This window comes from Oreochromis aureus, linkage group 4, assembly GCF_013358895.1.
Source record: "Oreochromis aureus strain Israel breed Guangdong linkage group 4, ZZ_aureus, whole genome shotgun sequence".
NCBI lineage: Eukaryota > Metazoa > Chordata > Actinopteri > Cichliformes > Cichlidae > Oreochromis > Oreochromis aureus.
Genome location: NC_052945.1, coordinates 12,615,032 through 12,631,090, shown reverse-complemented (window position 1 = coordinate 12,631,090; position 16,059 = coordinate 12,615,032). Strand labels below are relative to the sequence as shown.

The 16,059-nt window shown below is 39.0% G+C and overlaps 1 protein-coding gene across 2 annotated transcripts; it reads left to right on the top strand.

Annotated features, from left to right (window-relative positions):
* The first annotated feature begins 95 nt into the window (after positions 1–95).
* Positions 96–15,885, top strand: lmx1al (LIM homeobox transcription factor 1, alpha-like). Of its 2 annotated transcripts, none has more exons than XM_031736543.2 (9): positions 96–327; positions 2,172–2,260; positions 3,066–3,255; positions 12,433–12,665; positions 13,182–13,345; positions 13,489–13,566; positions 13,649–13,769; positions 13,873–14,028; positions 14,160–15,878. In XM_031736543.2, exons 1-9 carry the CDS (start codon positions 284–286, stop codon positions 14,315–14,317), a joined length of 1,233 nt encoding a protein of 410 aa, XP_031592403.1. In that variant the 5' UTR covers positions 96–283; the 3' UTR covers positions 14,318–15,878. The 2 variants fall into 2 exon arrangements, with proteins under 2 accessions (XP_031592403.1, XP_039467345.1); XM_039611411.1 differs by having other exon boundaries at positions 121–219; positions 14,160–15,885.
* Positions 15,886–16,059: the final 174 nt, after the last annotated feature.

The following is a 16,059-nucleotide window of genomic DNA, read 5'->3' as shown; positions in this document are numbered from 1 at the left end:
TCAATAGGCTGTATTATCACTCATCTTCCCTCATCATTTTCCGCACCTTCTCCCTCCCTCCTTTTCTGTCCATCTCCTCCCTCTGCGCCTTTTTACGCACAAAACAAGTCAGAGCGCACACACGGCTGCCGGAGAAAACAGGAGAGACAATAGGCAGTACTTCGGGTCATCATGGTATTTGGATTTTTACCCTAGGCAACATGCTCGGCGCTTTGTGAGGTACAGGTGGATAATCTGCGATCGCGTCTGTTCATTTACTAGTCTAAAGTTTCCCCAGGTTTTAATGTTGCCAACCGAGATTTCAGGAGGAGTGTGTTTCACCTCAAGGTAGGTCTCCGCAACTCAAGAACAGGTTGTCACTGAAGGCAGCCTCGTGATTTCCAAATAACCGTGTTGCTTGAATTGATGTGCGTTTCTTGTTCCAGCAGCAGCGCGTGCTTAGATCCAACATTATTAGGGGTCTTTTGACAAATACACGGGATAAAGGATTAAATCCTAGTGACCTTGCTGTCTGTTATGTTTTATGATCTTCGATCTTTAATATATTGGCACAAGCATGTGAAATAGTCCTAAAAATATGATTCTAAAGGGAACCAGATGCTTTACAGACTGCATGCCGCTTTTAGAGTATTATAATAATAATAATAATTATTATTATTATTATTATTGTGTTCGTTTACAGTAGTTTTTAACGTGATTTGAATTCAGCAATCACATCTACAACTCAACTTTGTCTTATACTTTTGATAGCACGATGGAAGGTCTGACTTTTCATAGTTTCCAGCTATTTATTACAAATTGCTTGTTAACAAATGTCTGAAAATAGAAAGGCTGTTTGTTGCATTTAAACAGAGATAGGCTTCTTAGCATTAATTTGAATGCAGTTAACATTCAGCTTTAAAGAAAACATTGTTCATCCTCATAAATATGACAGTTTTGCTTTCTTTAATTGTAGCTCCAGGTGACTTGCGGGAAATCCAGAAATCGTTATTACTTCGATATTGATGATCACAGCACCGGCTTTTAGCGTCGACGTGTAATTATTGGTGCTTTACACAAATGTATCATGAATGTATTCAACCCGCAATTAGGAAAAGTGCCAAATCAGATTAGTTGTATTTACATAAGTCATTTGGTGTTATCTAATTACTTCATTTTCTAAGGCAACAATCCATTTTATATTCCCTGTATTTTACAGGTTCACCCCACAGGCCCCTCAAATGTAGAAATCAATAGGTTTCATTACAATTATCGCAATAATAAGAACATACACAAATCTAGTGTGTTATTCATTTAAAATATAGACTATTATTATGTTATTATACTTTACACAAAACACTAGAATCTGGTGACACCAGTGCTGAGAAACTCCAGCCTGCAGAAAAACGTCAAAGAAAGTTTTCGTCAGTGTTTATACAACTCATTTATTTTTATTTGAATCTTTCGTCATTTTTGCTTGTTTTTCCTGTCCTCTCTCGTTTTTGTTTGTTTGTTAAGTAAATTAGTAGAATACAAAATGCCGTCCGAAAAGTTTCTCTTTCCGTAATCCGCTTTGATTTAACGTGTCAATTTAAAAAAAAATACTGTAAAGAATAAAATGGAAACAATGCACATTTTACAATTAACCTGATCAGATATATATGTTTAAAATAATTTCAACACAAAAATTGTGAATTTAAACCAATATAAATCTAAAAGCCAAATATGTATTTTTTGCTTGTCTTACATTTCTTGCATTAGACTGTTAATTTTTTATTATTTCTTAAAAGAAACCATAAAATGCACGATACATAAAAATTGCCTTGCACCATTAGAAGTAGAATATATAATGCAGAAGTTATAGCTTATTGCAAAGTTTGTAATATAATTTGATGCTCGTAAAAATTCCTTTCAATTAGAATTTTTGTTAGAAGAGAAACATTCTCAAATTCTCTTTTTTTATCATGTTTTTTTCTCCTGCAATTAATAAGCTTGTGCAATCCAGTCTATAGGTGTGTATTTTTGATTCAGTCTGATTTTAAATAATGGTGGCATAGACAGTCCTATTATTAAAAAAAATGAAATAAAAAATAAAAAACGGTTCTCTTACCATTCCCCTTATTTTTAGGTTGATTTACTATAGCTTGGTTCCACTGATATTTTAGATAGAAATGGTTCATTTTTGTCTCTAGCGATCACACTGAGGGGAGGAGAGAAGGGATGAAAACAGAGGAGAGCCAGCAGTCCTGTCTGCAGCAGCCTCCATCCTCCACGCCTTTCGGTAAGTCCGACAACCGATACACTCTCAGTGAGTATAATAATCACAAGATGAACGTTTTGGATTAACTTATCATCTATGAAAATCATGAAGACCACAAATAAGAATATCAAAGCATGTGATCCTGTCCATTTTGTCCGCGTTTTTAAGATCCCATAGACGTTCAGGCCTAAGATTATAATAGAAAAATTTATTATTAAAAAAAACAAACAATATTGATTCCGTTTTTTTAACAACCAGCACAACATTAGACTATTATCGTAATACTGGGCTTACCATATGAGGAACAAAATACAACAAAGCCAAGGTTATCATATGTTGTAACATATGACTTATGTTACCCTAACGTAAGAATTAAATTAATAATATAATAATAGCAAGATCGACTGTCTTTAAATGTAAATATTTCAAGCTGATCGTTTACATAAAGTCGAAATAGGAATGAAATAAACAAATATCCAGATGTTAAGTATCCTGATCTTTGATTGAGAAAATTGATATCCAACACCGAGGTTGACATTAACTTTTGTGCGAAGTATGCGCCTGTCATTTTCCATCCATGCGAAAGAGAACATCGGTTTTTCTATGCCAGATTGCATATACACACGATTGCATATACACACAGTATACACATGCTTTGGTCGATTGAATAAAATGTGTTTTATTGCCTTATCGATGACCATGATGCAGGGAAATTTAGAAGCATGCTACTTTATAAGGCTGGAGTTACACTGTGGAAACCTGGCCAGTATCTTGGCTTTTGCCTTCTCTCAATCTCTCTGTTCATGCTTTGATATGTTCCCTTCAGGTCCAGAGTACAGAGGAGGAGGAGAGGTGTGTGCGGGCTGCGAGTCTCCCATCGCCGACCGCTTCCTGCTGCGCGTGAATGAGCGTTCCTGGCACGAGACCTGTGTCAAGTGCGCCGTGTGTTTAAGCGCGCTCACTGGGACTTGTTACAGCCGGGACCGCCTGCTGTACTGCAAGCACGACTATGAAAAGTAAAAACACACACACTCACAAACACACATGCTCACACACAGACACACACATTGTCAGTTCAAGGATAACACAGCCTACGAATTTAGGTTGGGAAATTCCCTGTGACTAAAACAAGCTTTATCTCGTGCTGAAAATAATTTACATAATCTGCAAAGAAATACAGTTGCATAATAATGGAAAGAATCAAGTTAATTGTATCTTGAAATGTAATTATAAGTCTCAATTTGGTCAGTCTAAGTTTACTTATGGAGACTATTTTCGACATTTTAGTTTTACCTACTCAATCAAACTGAACTGATCTTAGCCAGTCTTCTGTTTCCAAGCTAAAGATGAACAGGTTTTGTGACTTCAAATTGAGAGGTGATTGTTATATAAGTATAGTGACATACTAATCTAGTAACATTTGCTGATGTGATATTATTGTGCTACTGACACATACACACACACACAAGGAGCGAGTGAGAGAGAGAACAGTGAAGTTGAACTTCTGTTTAAAACAGATGAGGAACATGTCTTTCATATTTTACATCTACTGGAAGTCTTGTGTTAGACTTAACAGCATCTATCAATGTGCCAACAAAAGATGTAGTAAAATGTTAATCACCGCAAGAGCACGTGTGATTTTAATTCTGAAAAATTAATGTAGGTGTCAAGAAAGGAGATTATTTAGAGTGTACAAATGACCTGCACATAAATCAATCGTCACACTGAACAAATCTGGTTAAATAATATTAATGAAACTTTAACGACTTAGCTTAGAGATGAGGAAGACTTATGAAGTTGAGAAATGAAAGTAGCAAATACAGGCTACATGTTGTACTAATGTTTGGAAAAAAAAACTTTACTTTGTAAAAATAGATAGGCCTTTAAATTGAAAATCCACATTCAATCCAAAACATCTATCATTATAGACAATGCTAGATTTGTGTGTCAAACCTATGTGGCTTTACTTAAATTCAAGATACCCAGAGGGTCAGTGTGCTTACAATTTCACATTTTTGGAATTGTACCACAACCAATATAAGATATGAAAACTGACTGAATGTATGCATTGCACTCCTATTGGAATATATTCTGATAGGATTTTTAGTAGCTTATTTTTGCTTATTGATCTAGTCTTTTCACAAAGGCAAAGACTATTTCCCTTGTTTTTAAATTTACAATCTTAACTGAACCAACAGCCCTTGCCACTGCTATTCAGTACCTTGTAGTACAGCATCTGGACACACTACAATATATTGCAATGTAAAAGTTCAGAGATTTTTTTCTTTAATGGCTCACTCCACTGTACATTTTTGTGGCCATTCTACATTTTAACTTTGGCTGCTTTGTGTGTGCTGTGGTCAGTGGGTGTGCCTGCAAAGGAAGCTCCAGGGATGGACAGCTTAAGGACGAGTCTGCAGCTTGTTATCATTGTTATGAAAAGTGTCAGACGGCATCCAGCAGCACAGACTCTCCCACTGTACCTGACATCTGGAGGATAGTGAGGGAGAGAGAAGGAGAGAGAGAGAGGGGAACTGTGATGAAAGTCCATTGTGTGACGTTTATCTGGAAAAATGAGTGGGAAACTTGGAGGCAGTAGTAGCATAACTGAAGAACTGGGCTCATTTTCAGTGATGGAATGAAAAAGTATATTTGCTCTCACTGTGTAATGACTGTAATTGCAGATCCAAATTAATAGTCAGAGGCTCATTCACTATGTTGTTGATTTAGTCCCCTATACATTGCATATGCCTTGTTGCCTTGTTGTGTGAGTCGGTGCCAGACTTGGCACACAGTTATGCCTGTGACCTTCAGTGGATAGGCAACAATGTCTCCTTGTTTTCCCTGCAGTCTGTCCATCAGCGGCTTACTCTACACCCCCACCACCTCCATCTAGAGCAGGTGTGTGATAACCATGTCCAAGAATTTGGAATGTGCATAAGAATTTTAGGGGAATTTGTACAATTATTGGATACCAGGATATGGATTTGAGTATCCATATCCTGGTATGGATACTCAAATCCTGCTTCAGACAGGAAAATGCACCTCATTTCAGTGTTGTCATTGCATGCTGATGAGTTTACTTTGTCAGGAATTGTAAGGAATTAAATTAATTGAATTCACTGAAAAATATGTGAATGTAATGCATTAATGGAAAAACGGCATTTTGCAAGCAGGCTTGGGTTTTTAATATTGGGATGTCTTCCTTGTGCACTATCTTCAGCTAGTCCAAATATATGTTTTTTAGTCACAAACAGACTTTTAAGGGCTACAGTGCATGGTGCGTGTGCTTTTTTTTTTATCATAGTTTTCTTTTAATATGTGAAATAGAAACAAATACGAAATGTATTTGTGGGTAGGCATATGTTTTTAATTAATCTATCTGGTCTTCATGAAAAAGAAAACACATGCAGATTCAAATGAGAAAGGAAATCAAATTTTCAAATGTTACCCATCCTCCACCCTGATTCATGTGGACTTAACTGCCTCCAAGGCAAAGGTTTGTTCAACATTTGCATGTTTAATGCTTTTGAAGGATACATTGCTTCGGTATTACTGTACACTGATTATCAAAAAGTCAATATAAGGTTTCAAAATATCAGATGATTTTTTTTAACATTTTATTTATTTATTTATTTGTGTGTTTGGGGTTGCGGGGCAGGTGAACCATAATCATAGTCTGCTCGGTTCTGAGAATGCAAGTCACTCTCATTCACATTAAGTATGTGAACATAAATAAGCACATCATTACTATTTATTTAATAAAACAAAAATAAAATAAAATAAAATAAAACTGGAGGTATGCCTTTTTAGTAGTGCCAGTTTTAAGTTTCCCTGGTCCCAATCTGTTATGGAAATGAGGGGATTTAGACACAATAAACTCAAGTGCATCTTGTGGATTTTTCTTGTGGATTTATTTTTGTTTTGAAACCTTGAGAAATTCTCTGGAACTCTATCCTGTTATGGACCAGATGTTCAACATGAGGCACTAGAATAAGACTTCCCTGCACACAAATTCCCTTAAGGTTGTTTTTACACACAGGCGCAATACATTCCATTTACTGTCACAATGGACAGTTATACAGATCTGGCTAAAAAAAAGTTAGGAAGTGAGGAAGTGATAATTTTATAAAACTTTAAATGGAATTTTTCAATGTTTCTTTTCTGACAAAATTATTAATAGTAAAGCACTCCAGTTGTACTGTATGTTAATATAATTACAATTAAACTAAAAACAGACTTCTTTAAAGCTGTTTAGGCATAATCCTATAACTGGTTATTATGATTCCTTGTCAAAGTGACGAGTATAAAACAAGTGTTCTCTCCTCAATAGTACTGAACCCAAACAGCGCTGAGGGTAGTCTGGCTGTGAGAAGCCTTCAAACTCTCTTGAAAGCCACATAAAGGCAGCTCCAGCTCTGTGAAAAACAGGTCACAAGGGTGGATATTCACTAAACCTTGAGTTTAATGCCTCACGCTGTGGGGTGGAGGGCACAGAGACTACATCTAAGTTTACAAACCCTCTCACCACAGACAGAGAGAGGGAGGCCTAGCGGCCACAGTTATGGAGTCATCCTCTGCTGACCGAGGAGTTAGACGTGAGTCTAACACTAACGACCTGAAAGAGTATCCTCTCAGGTTACAGTGCATTTATGCGAATGAACGTCTAAGTCTGAGGTTAGAAATTGCACCTTTTACCCATTCTCCCTTCTATACCTCCACCCCACCAACCGTTTCTCTCCCTATCTCTCTATCGGTTACCTCGTTCATCACTGTCTGCTTTGTAATAATATTTCTCTATTCCAAACCTCATTTCCTTCTTGTTGAGATTGATAGCAGCGATGACACCAAACAGTTTATCTCCCCGTTTATCCCTTGTTTTCTCTTAATCGCCCCCCCCTCCAGTGCTCCTTTGTCTCTCAGGAGGGGAATAGGAGGAGGTGGCAGGGTGGCTGATTGGGTACAGTGCTAATTGCCCAGCTCTGGCTGTCCTGGGTTGACAGGTCTGATACTGGGCTGCGGGGAAATACTATTACAGGTAATTATGCAATGATATGTCAGTGGAAATACAAACCCTTATTCCTATAAGCCTAAAATGAGTCACTATTGACGTAAAAAAAAAAAAAAAACTTTGACCATTTTAAAACATGTCAACCACAACAGAGTTTGATATTTTGGGCTTATTTGGTTATAACTATGAAATCCCTTTGACAAAGGAGAAGACTTCAATAATTTGTCTTTGTAGAAACCAAACCATGACAGCGTGAAGGTGGAGGCAGAAATCTGAGCAATTTTAGGTTAAATAACTGGAAATTTCAGCTCAGGAAAAGTAAGGTTTATAGCTCATTGTTGGTGAAGGCAAATGTAGCTTTTCTGCTCTGGCTGTACATCATATACACATGCAATCCTCAAAAGTTGAAGTACTTCTCTCTCACCTAAGAGTCTTATATTAGCTACACCTGCAGCTCAACAGATGATGGTTGGAGTCTTGCCAGATGAGAATAAAGTGCGGATAGATGGGTTTTTGAGCTTTGATGGTGTGCTGTTGAAAAACAGTCTGATTTGATAGCATAAATGAAAGAGCATCAGGGAGAACTGTCACTGATGGAGAAAGGGTTCAAAATGGGTTAAAGAAGGAAAGGACAGGGTGTGGGAGAGTTTTAAGGACAGAACGGCTTCAGGCCGGGGCAAATTTTTGTCTGCATATGTGTGTATGTGATGATGGTGATGGTGGTGGTGGTGGGGGGGTGATATTGCCACTGTTTTTGCATAATGTGAGATGAGACCCCATCATCTTTCCTCCCCCACAACAATTTTATAACAGACAGCTAATAAATGTTTCATGGCAGAACAAGCTGCTCGCCTCAGCTTTATTAAATCTGAGATAATAAAAGCAGAGAGGGAGAGGAAAAAAGAGAGTGCGAATAGGGGGTCGCACCAGAGAGGGAGAGATAGGGAGATCGGCGTAGACTTCTCGCAAATCGACCGGCTGTATCTCCTGTTTCTGGGGCAACGGGTCCCGCTGTCCCCCGCCACCCCCTCCCCGCTGCTTCCCGCTCCGCCAGAGACAGACAGGAAATGAGAAACGGGCAGACAGGATATTGCGTTCTGGTGGCCTGGGGATTAACTGTTTTATCTAAACTAACACACACCCACTCACTCACACACACAAACACACATCTATATCCTGACACATAGCATTCATTCTTGGTAGCATCAGGTGTAACTCACAGCCACACACTCAGAGACACATATCATGCATGCAGAGACCATGCACATCATGCAGGTATTTGGTTGTTACTTTACACAGGAAAAGTCTTGAATATTATATACATCAGTGCTGCTCTCATGTAGTGCTGGTCATTACCGAGATTTACTGCAAGAGTCACAACATGTAACTTTATAACTGTGGGACTGCCTCAGTATGCAGAAATACCTCTATGTACTCTACTCTATGCACTGTTGGCCCTTGTGTCCACTGGATAGCAAGCATTATATACATGTTGCACATTTTTAGAGCACGATTTGACCTTGTTACTTCACTGATGCATGGATGGACGTGGTGCACAGATGCAGCATCTGTCACTGTTTTATTGATGTTTGTACCCAGGCACCTTATCTATGTTTACACTAACTGTGCATATTTGTGTTTATGTGTGCATGCGGCTGTATATATAGCCTTGTGTTTGTATGCATGACTTTACTATATATATATATATATATAGATATATATATATCTTTAAACCTGTGTATTTCTCTATGAGAGTGTGAGTGAGTGGTGGCAGGGTAGCAAGTATCGTGGGGAATGCTGGGAGATTTTAATAACACAGAAGCAGTGCAGGGAGATTTAATAAAAGGAGATGATGTGATTACTGAACCCTGGCTCTGAGCCATTTTGCTTCACAGAGCAATATCCGCCAAAAGTGCACACACACAATTCCACACACACAGACACACACACAAACGCACAAGCTCCACACACATCTAAGAAATTGATACTAAACAGAATACAACTTAAAACTAAGATTGATGCATATCATTTGTACTTTTTGCATCTGTAACGTGAATCTTCTATTATACCTTCATTGTCGCACACTACGGTCATATATGTGGGAATCACAAGCTAGGACATCTAAACCTCTGCTTATCACACCTTGTGAGAAAGAGATCCATCTTAAACTATAGGTCAAAAATCAAAATGAGTGACAATGGTGGTGGATCTTTGGTAGTGAAAGTTAAATTTATCCAAGTTAGGTTCTTTTGGTCTTGGTGTAAGACCAAAGCCTAGTGCAATAAGAGAAACTCCTTAAAAAGAGAGTTAGTATAACCAAACCTGTACCTGTATAAATATTCATCAGTTATGAAAGCAAGTGCAACAACTGCAGTTGCTCTGAGACACATACATATTTATGGAATGATTGTATTGCAGACCAGACAATGTCATGCTTGTCACAGCTCTCAGGCAAAACAATGCCACATGACACAGCTTAGGGAGGTGATGAAGATTGTGTTATGATGTTTGTATGCCTAGGCTCTGCAATAAACAAAAGGGAAAGACCTGATTATACCAATACTTACAATACAGCACCTTTTTCTGCCTCTCTACACTTGATCTCGTAATCAGTGAGCTTGTAATTAGCCATGCCCCGTAACCCCTCCAAAATCCATGGCATTGAGCATAAAGTTGCCTAGAGCCAGTCTTCATAATGTTTTGTACATCACAAGCTCTAAAGGTTGATCATTACCTTCAGCCTGCTGTGAGCACTTGCAACTCCATTCTACACATTCGCGCATATATCATATTATTACTTCATTAAAGTAAAGCTGTCTAAATCCAAAGCAAAGATGGGTTTTTTTTAAACTATCTATTCGCTTAGCTTTCAGCACAGCTGTTCCTTAATATACATCAGCTGTCTGACTTCTAGTTTTCACTTTTTTGAATTGTACACATTAAAAAGTTCAAAATATTAAAAACGAAAATAACTATGTAACACCCGGCACATACCAGAAAATAATACATTTTAACACCGATACCACAGAGACTTGCTATTTTTAATAATTTAAAACAAAGAACTAAATATGAATTTGATAAATTTACTCAAGCACTGGAACCTGGGCTGCATGTGTGGCCATGTTTGACTAGAATGTATAAATCCTGTAAAGTTAAATTCACCTTAATCGTATGATTGCTCTTTATCCGTCATGCCCGTAGTGAGTTTTTGGAAGCTGCACCCTGGTCAGGCCCATGTGTGAATGATACTTCTATTAGAGGGATTATGCTGATCTACTTACAGACCCCCCTCTGTGGCAGTTGCCCCAAGTTTCCTTTATTTGCCATGTTGAGTAAATTCCTACCGTGCTGTGTACACCCCTGATTAGGGAGTGTGGGACTTAACCACCAACCTCATCAATCTTGTGTCAAGCAACCCTGACAATTCTGTTTTGTTGTTTTTTGTTCCCAATGAAAGGAAGTATTTGAAATGCTGAGAGTGAGGCTGTGCAGAGCGGTGTGATGATTGTACCCTTTTGTAGCATGCATGTTCTGTACCACATGTTATGATTGACATGTGCGTTATTGCAGGAATTTTACAGTGGAAGCATCTTTTTAAAATGCAATGTAATGTTACTGTGACTAAGTAATTTAAGCAACATTTAGTCAAACACAAGGTCCTATCATAATAGTCTTTGTATGGTTGCTTATAGGAGTATTGTGTTTGCTTTATGATGTTAAGTTAGCGACACTGTCATTTGGGGAATTTGGGGAGCGTTTGGCAGATGGATTGAGAAAGATTAGCTGTAGCAGCTGCGTTTGGGACAGAATCACAGATTAGGAGCTCTAATGTGCAGACCTGGCTCCTTCTTTACTCTCCAGATTTGGGCAGCAACACCTTCCTATCACTCAGTCAGGGAGCGTCAACACTTCAGTCTTCATCCCTTCTTCCCCCCATTCCCTCCCTTCCCATCCTCCCTCCTTTCTTAACAGGGTTTGTGTTCCATTGTGCTGCTATTTCTGTATACATCAACCTTTATCTGCTTCACACCCATGTTCAGGCTTCCTGGTAACTTTTCCCGCTGAAGAATTGTAATGACGATCAAGAATATTTCCTAATCATAGATGTGTTGCACCACTGCTTTGATGATATGGTGAATGTGAGTAACTATCCAAAACCAGACTATATTCTGATACTCGGTGGGTGAGTGTGTGCAAATGTGGTGTGTGTGTGTGTGTGTGTGTGTGTGTGTGTGTGTGTGTGTGTGTGTGTGTGTGTGTGTGTGTGTGTGTGTGTGTGTGTGTGTGTGTGTGTGTGTGTTTTAGTGTGCATAAGTGAGAGGAGAGAGATTAACCCCATGCTATCCCCAATCCCTGGTTATGAGTTTACAGCGTCTGTCTGGCCATCTCACTGTTTAAACAACAATCTAATTAATCCTGTCTTTATTAGTTTCAGTGAACTGGGGAGGCAGGCTGGGAGGGCATGAGGGAGAACTGGGAATGCTGGCAGAAAGTACTGAATACTGAGGAGGGAAGGGGAGGAAACCAAGTGCAAGAGCAGGGATTTGAGAGGAATTTAATGGCATAGATTTGGGCCCTGTGAATAGAAATAGGGATGTGCAAGAGATTGTCATGTGGGAGAGCAAGTTAGGGGTTGTAACATAACACAGGAGGAGAGATGGGGGGACAAAAGAAGGAAAGTGGCCATAGGGAAAGTAATAGACCTGAGAAAGACTTTTTAAGCTTTATTCACTGAGTTAAATACATAAATTGTGGGCAATATATGGACAGAGTGGAGTTCACTTCACCAAAGAAATCTTAACATTTAAGGATTTAAACGGGGAAAAAACTCTCCACAGATATCTTTTTTATAAGAAGCTAACTACTGCCCCCTACTGTGAGAATGTTAAAAATAAAAAACAATGTAATAATACAGACTACTGTAACCCATCTAACAGATGTTCACCTTGTTGCACTGTGAATTGGGTAATGCTTATAGGACCTTTAATTAAGAGACTATGCTAATCTCCAGAATCATTGGAGCTAAGGGTAAATGTGTCAGAGCTTCTTGTTTGTGCTGCCATCTTTAATTAATTTACTTCTCATTCTAAGCTGCTAGACTGTTATCATGCCATGTTTCATAGTTTATGGATGTATCCATGAAAATATAAGCCCACGTGTGTATGTTTCTGTGCCCCTCCAGGCTTTTTGTAAGAAAGTGCAGTGCCTGCTTGCAAGTCATTGGACGCTCTGAGCTGATAATGCGTGTGCTAGGCCAGGTATACCACCTGGGCTGCTTCAGCTGCTGTGAGTGTGAACGTCGGCTGCAGAGAGGTGATGAGTTTGTGCTGAAAGAAGGCCAGCTGCTCTGCCGCATGGACTATGAAAAGGAGAGGGAAATGCTGGCTGCCATCAGCCCTACACCAACTGAATCAGGTAAAGCAGGTTTCTTTGGAGGGTACATAATAAAGATCAAAATTACTTTTCTTGGGGAAATAATCTTTCTTTTTACACTCATGCCTTTAGTAAAAATCAATCATTTTCATCCCCTTTAAATCAGTAAACAGCATCTAAAGGAAAAACCTTAATATTTAAGACAAAAGGGGTTTCAAGAAAAAAACAAAAAGGAAAAAAAAAGGTTTCAAGCTTCTTCCAAAGTCTGGAATGATAAAGACTGTAGACAATCCCTAAATCTCAGCCTGAAGGTGTTGTTGACCACTGGGGTGAAAATGTGGCAATAATAATTAATCATTTTAAATGAAGGTGTGATTATTGAATTTCAAATTGTGAGGACAGTTTTCAACAGAATGTTCAAAGTAATTTAAGCAGTACCAGCTTCTTCCATGAGACTGAAGAAACTGTTACTGTAAACTACATGGAAAATATTTTTTGAAATGTTACTGTTTGCAGAGCATTGCTCTGATTGTGCTGTTGTTTACTTACCTTGCTCAGTAAAAAGTGAGGATGAGGATGGTGGAGGAGGCTCCGGAGGAGGGAAAGGTGGTGATGAAGGCAAGGAGCACAAGCGTTCAAAACGTCCACGCACTATCTTGACCACACAGCAGCGGCGTGCTTTCAAGGCCTCCTTTGAAGTGTCAGCCAAACCATGTCGTAAGGTGGGTTGATGGGCTTGTCTTGTCAGTATGCCACAAGATACTCCTGGTCATGCTTTCCAAACTTCATTTTTCAAGGGTATGGCTGCTGTGTTTGGCACTGTGAAGTTAAGATTTTTAAAACAATTAAAAACTCTATCCTCTAGGTGAGAGAGACACTGGCTGCAGAGACTGGGCTGACAGTGCGTGTTGTTCAGGTGTGGTTTCAAAACCAGAGAGCCAAGGTAAGACTTTATAGATTTCCTAAAGGCATGCTCGCAAAAGCGCAAAGAGAAAATTTGTACACCGTGTGCTTTTGTGCATCAGATGAAAAAGTTAGCTCGCCGACAGCAACAGCAGCAGCAGCAGCAGCAGGAACAAGAGCAGCTGGGAGGCACCAGGAGGGGGCCAAGCAGAGGGGGCCGCCAAAGCAATGACGACAGCGAGGGTAAGAGCTTTGAGTACCAGTACAAGATCAGGAAAGAAAGAAAAAAAGATGGAAAGAAAGACTGGTGTGGTTAAAGTTTGGGGCGTTTTTAATCTTTATATAGATGGATCTAGTACCCATGGCATGGATGGGATGCTGGGATATCCATCTCTGCCACGTCAGCAGCTCCTTGCTCTGGACCCCAACATTTATGGTGGAGAGCCATTTCGACATGGGCTTACACCACCTCAACTGAATAGCGAGCAGCTCCACTCCTATGGTATGACAGACAGACAAAGCTAAAAGTTACCCAAAAAAATTAAAAAATTTGCTTTTACTTTTTTTTTTTTTTGCTCTCACTAAAAACTCTTTGACTTCAGCTGTCCACACTCTCCTTCTTTTTGACTGCAGACTCAGAAACAGTGTTCCATGACCTGGACAGCGATGGAAGCCTTGGTCACCTTGGCGACTGCCTCTTAGCAACAGGGGAGGGCGGTCTCCTGGCAGGGCGAGTGGGAAATCCCATCGACCGTCTGTACTCCATGCAGAACTCTTATTTCACCTCCTGACCCTTATAAACTGTCACTCTTTCCCCTCCTGTTTCACCTTTCACCTCAGAGATGCAGCTAATGGAGTCTGTCCATCAACATGCCTGTGGGACCATTCTCCATGAAACACCCTACAGCCAAACACACTTACGAGCTTTTATCACAGGCTAACATCAATTAGACATAGTTAGTCATAATATCAATTTGCAGCAGATTAACATAGTGATCGCACATCTTTCCCAGATAAGAATCACATGCTGGAAATACAGACACTGTAAATGTCCAAGATAAAGGACCTCAGTTTACTCTGTTGTATTTATGTAATGTTTAATAAAAAATGCTTCATGGCACTTTCCAACAAAAAAATTAAGACAGTTATACCTATCAATATGTATATCACCAATTACAGACGATAATTGGTTGCTGAAAGTGAATTCATCAATCAAATCACATATAATTAGCAGTCTTGGCAGGTCTGATGGGCAGCTGGGGGTTTAAAATAAATTAGTATATTGCATTACTTTTTGTTTTGTTTTGCCAGGACTAGAGTAGTTATTGTGTGAATGACTGCAGCGTATACAGCACTGTATATGGATTGGAGTACACTTTTGCTCTCAGGTTAGTGTGTATGTTTGTGGAACCTGAGCCACAACTCAGGATATTGTGCTGGATAGGATGACAATTTAACTTGCCCAATGACTTGAAGGACAGAGATTGCAAAGAAATTCTGTGAAAAATTATTTCAAACTATATCCTTAGTTTTTCATACTGCATGACTGGTAAAATATGGACCAAAAAAAATTTTTTTTAGCATTTAGCTATAAACTCTACAGGGTCATTTGAGGAGCCTTATGCGGAAACAGGGTTGTTTTAGTGGTTATCATTTTAGTTTTCCTTTCCCTTTTATAATGTGATCACTCAAAAACAGTGCAGTAAATTTCAACTCTTTGGTATATAATTCCCCAAATGAAGGATACTGGGTACATGAAGGTACTCCAAATGTAAATGTGTGTATGACTGTGTTATAATTAACTGTTGTAGTCACAATCTGTAATAATTTCCTTCTCAGAAAGTCACATTAGGTAGGTATTTCGTATCTTCTTATGTGATAATCAGCAAATATTTAAACTGTAGCATGATATTTATGTGCCACAAGTAGGTATGAAGAAATAGCCTCCAAATTCAAGTGTTGCAGAAGGCATCAGGATCAGAATCATGAAGTGGTGCAGAATAAAATAGGAATAGGGTGAAACTCTTTTCATTTAGAAGCCAGTAATTGGCTACAGCCTGTGACATTCCTTCCTGACATTATGTTTGACTCTGATAACTGACTCATGGTGTTTTTAAAGTGATAATATTGTGAATGTAACTTATTTGTGCAGTAGATGAGTTCTTATCTTACTTTTTTGATCAGTGACTGCCAGGTGATGTGCTTTGAATGTAATGTTGCCGTATCTTCAATACAATCTGCGGTATCGTCTTTGAACAACACTTGGCTTCTTTGTCCTAAATACAATAAATGATGACGCATTTATCACTTGCTCAAATGGTATGAAACAAAGTTGCACTTTAAAGGCAAGGAATCAGTTTCCCCTCAGTCTTTCCACTCAAAACTTTAATAACTCAACCAGAAAATGTCTGTTCTGCTTAGTGGTCACAGGGTTCATAACTCAACATCCTCCCTCTGTCTCTTTCAGTAGTCCCACTGATTAGAGCTGGACAGCCTTCTCCTTTCTTCCCAGACTCCCTATTGCTCAGTCACT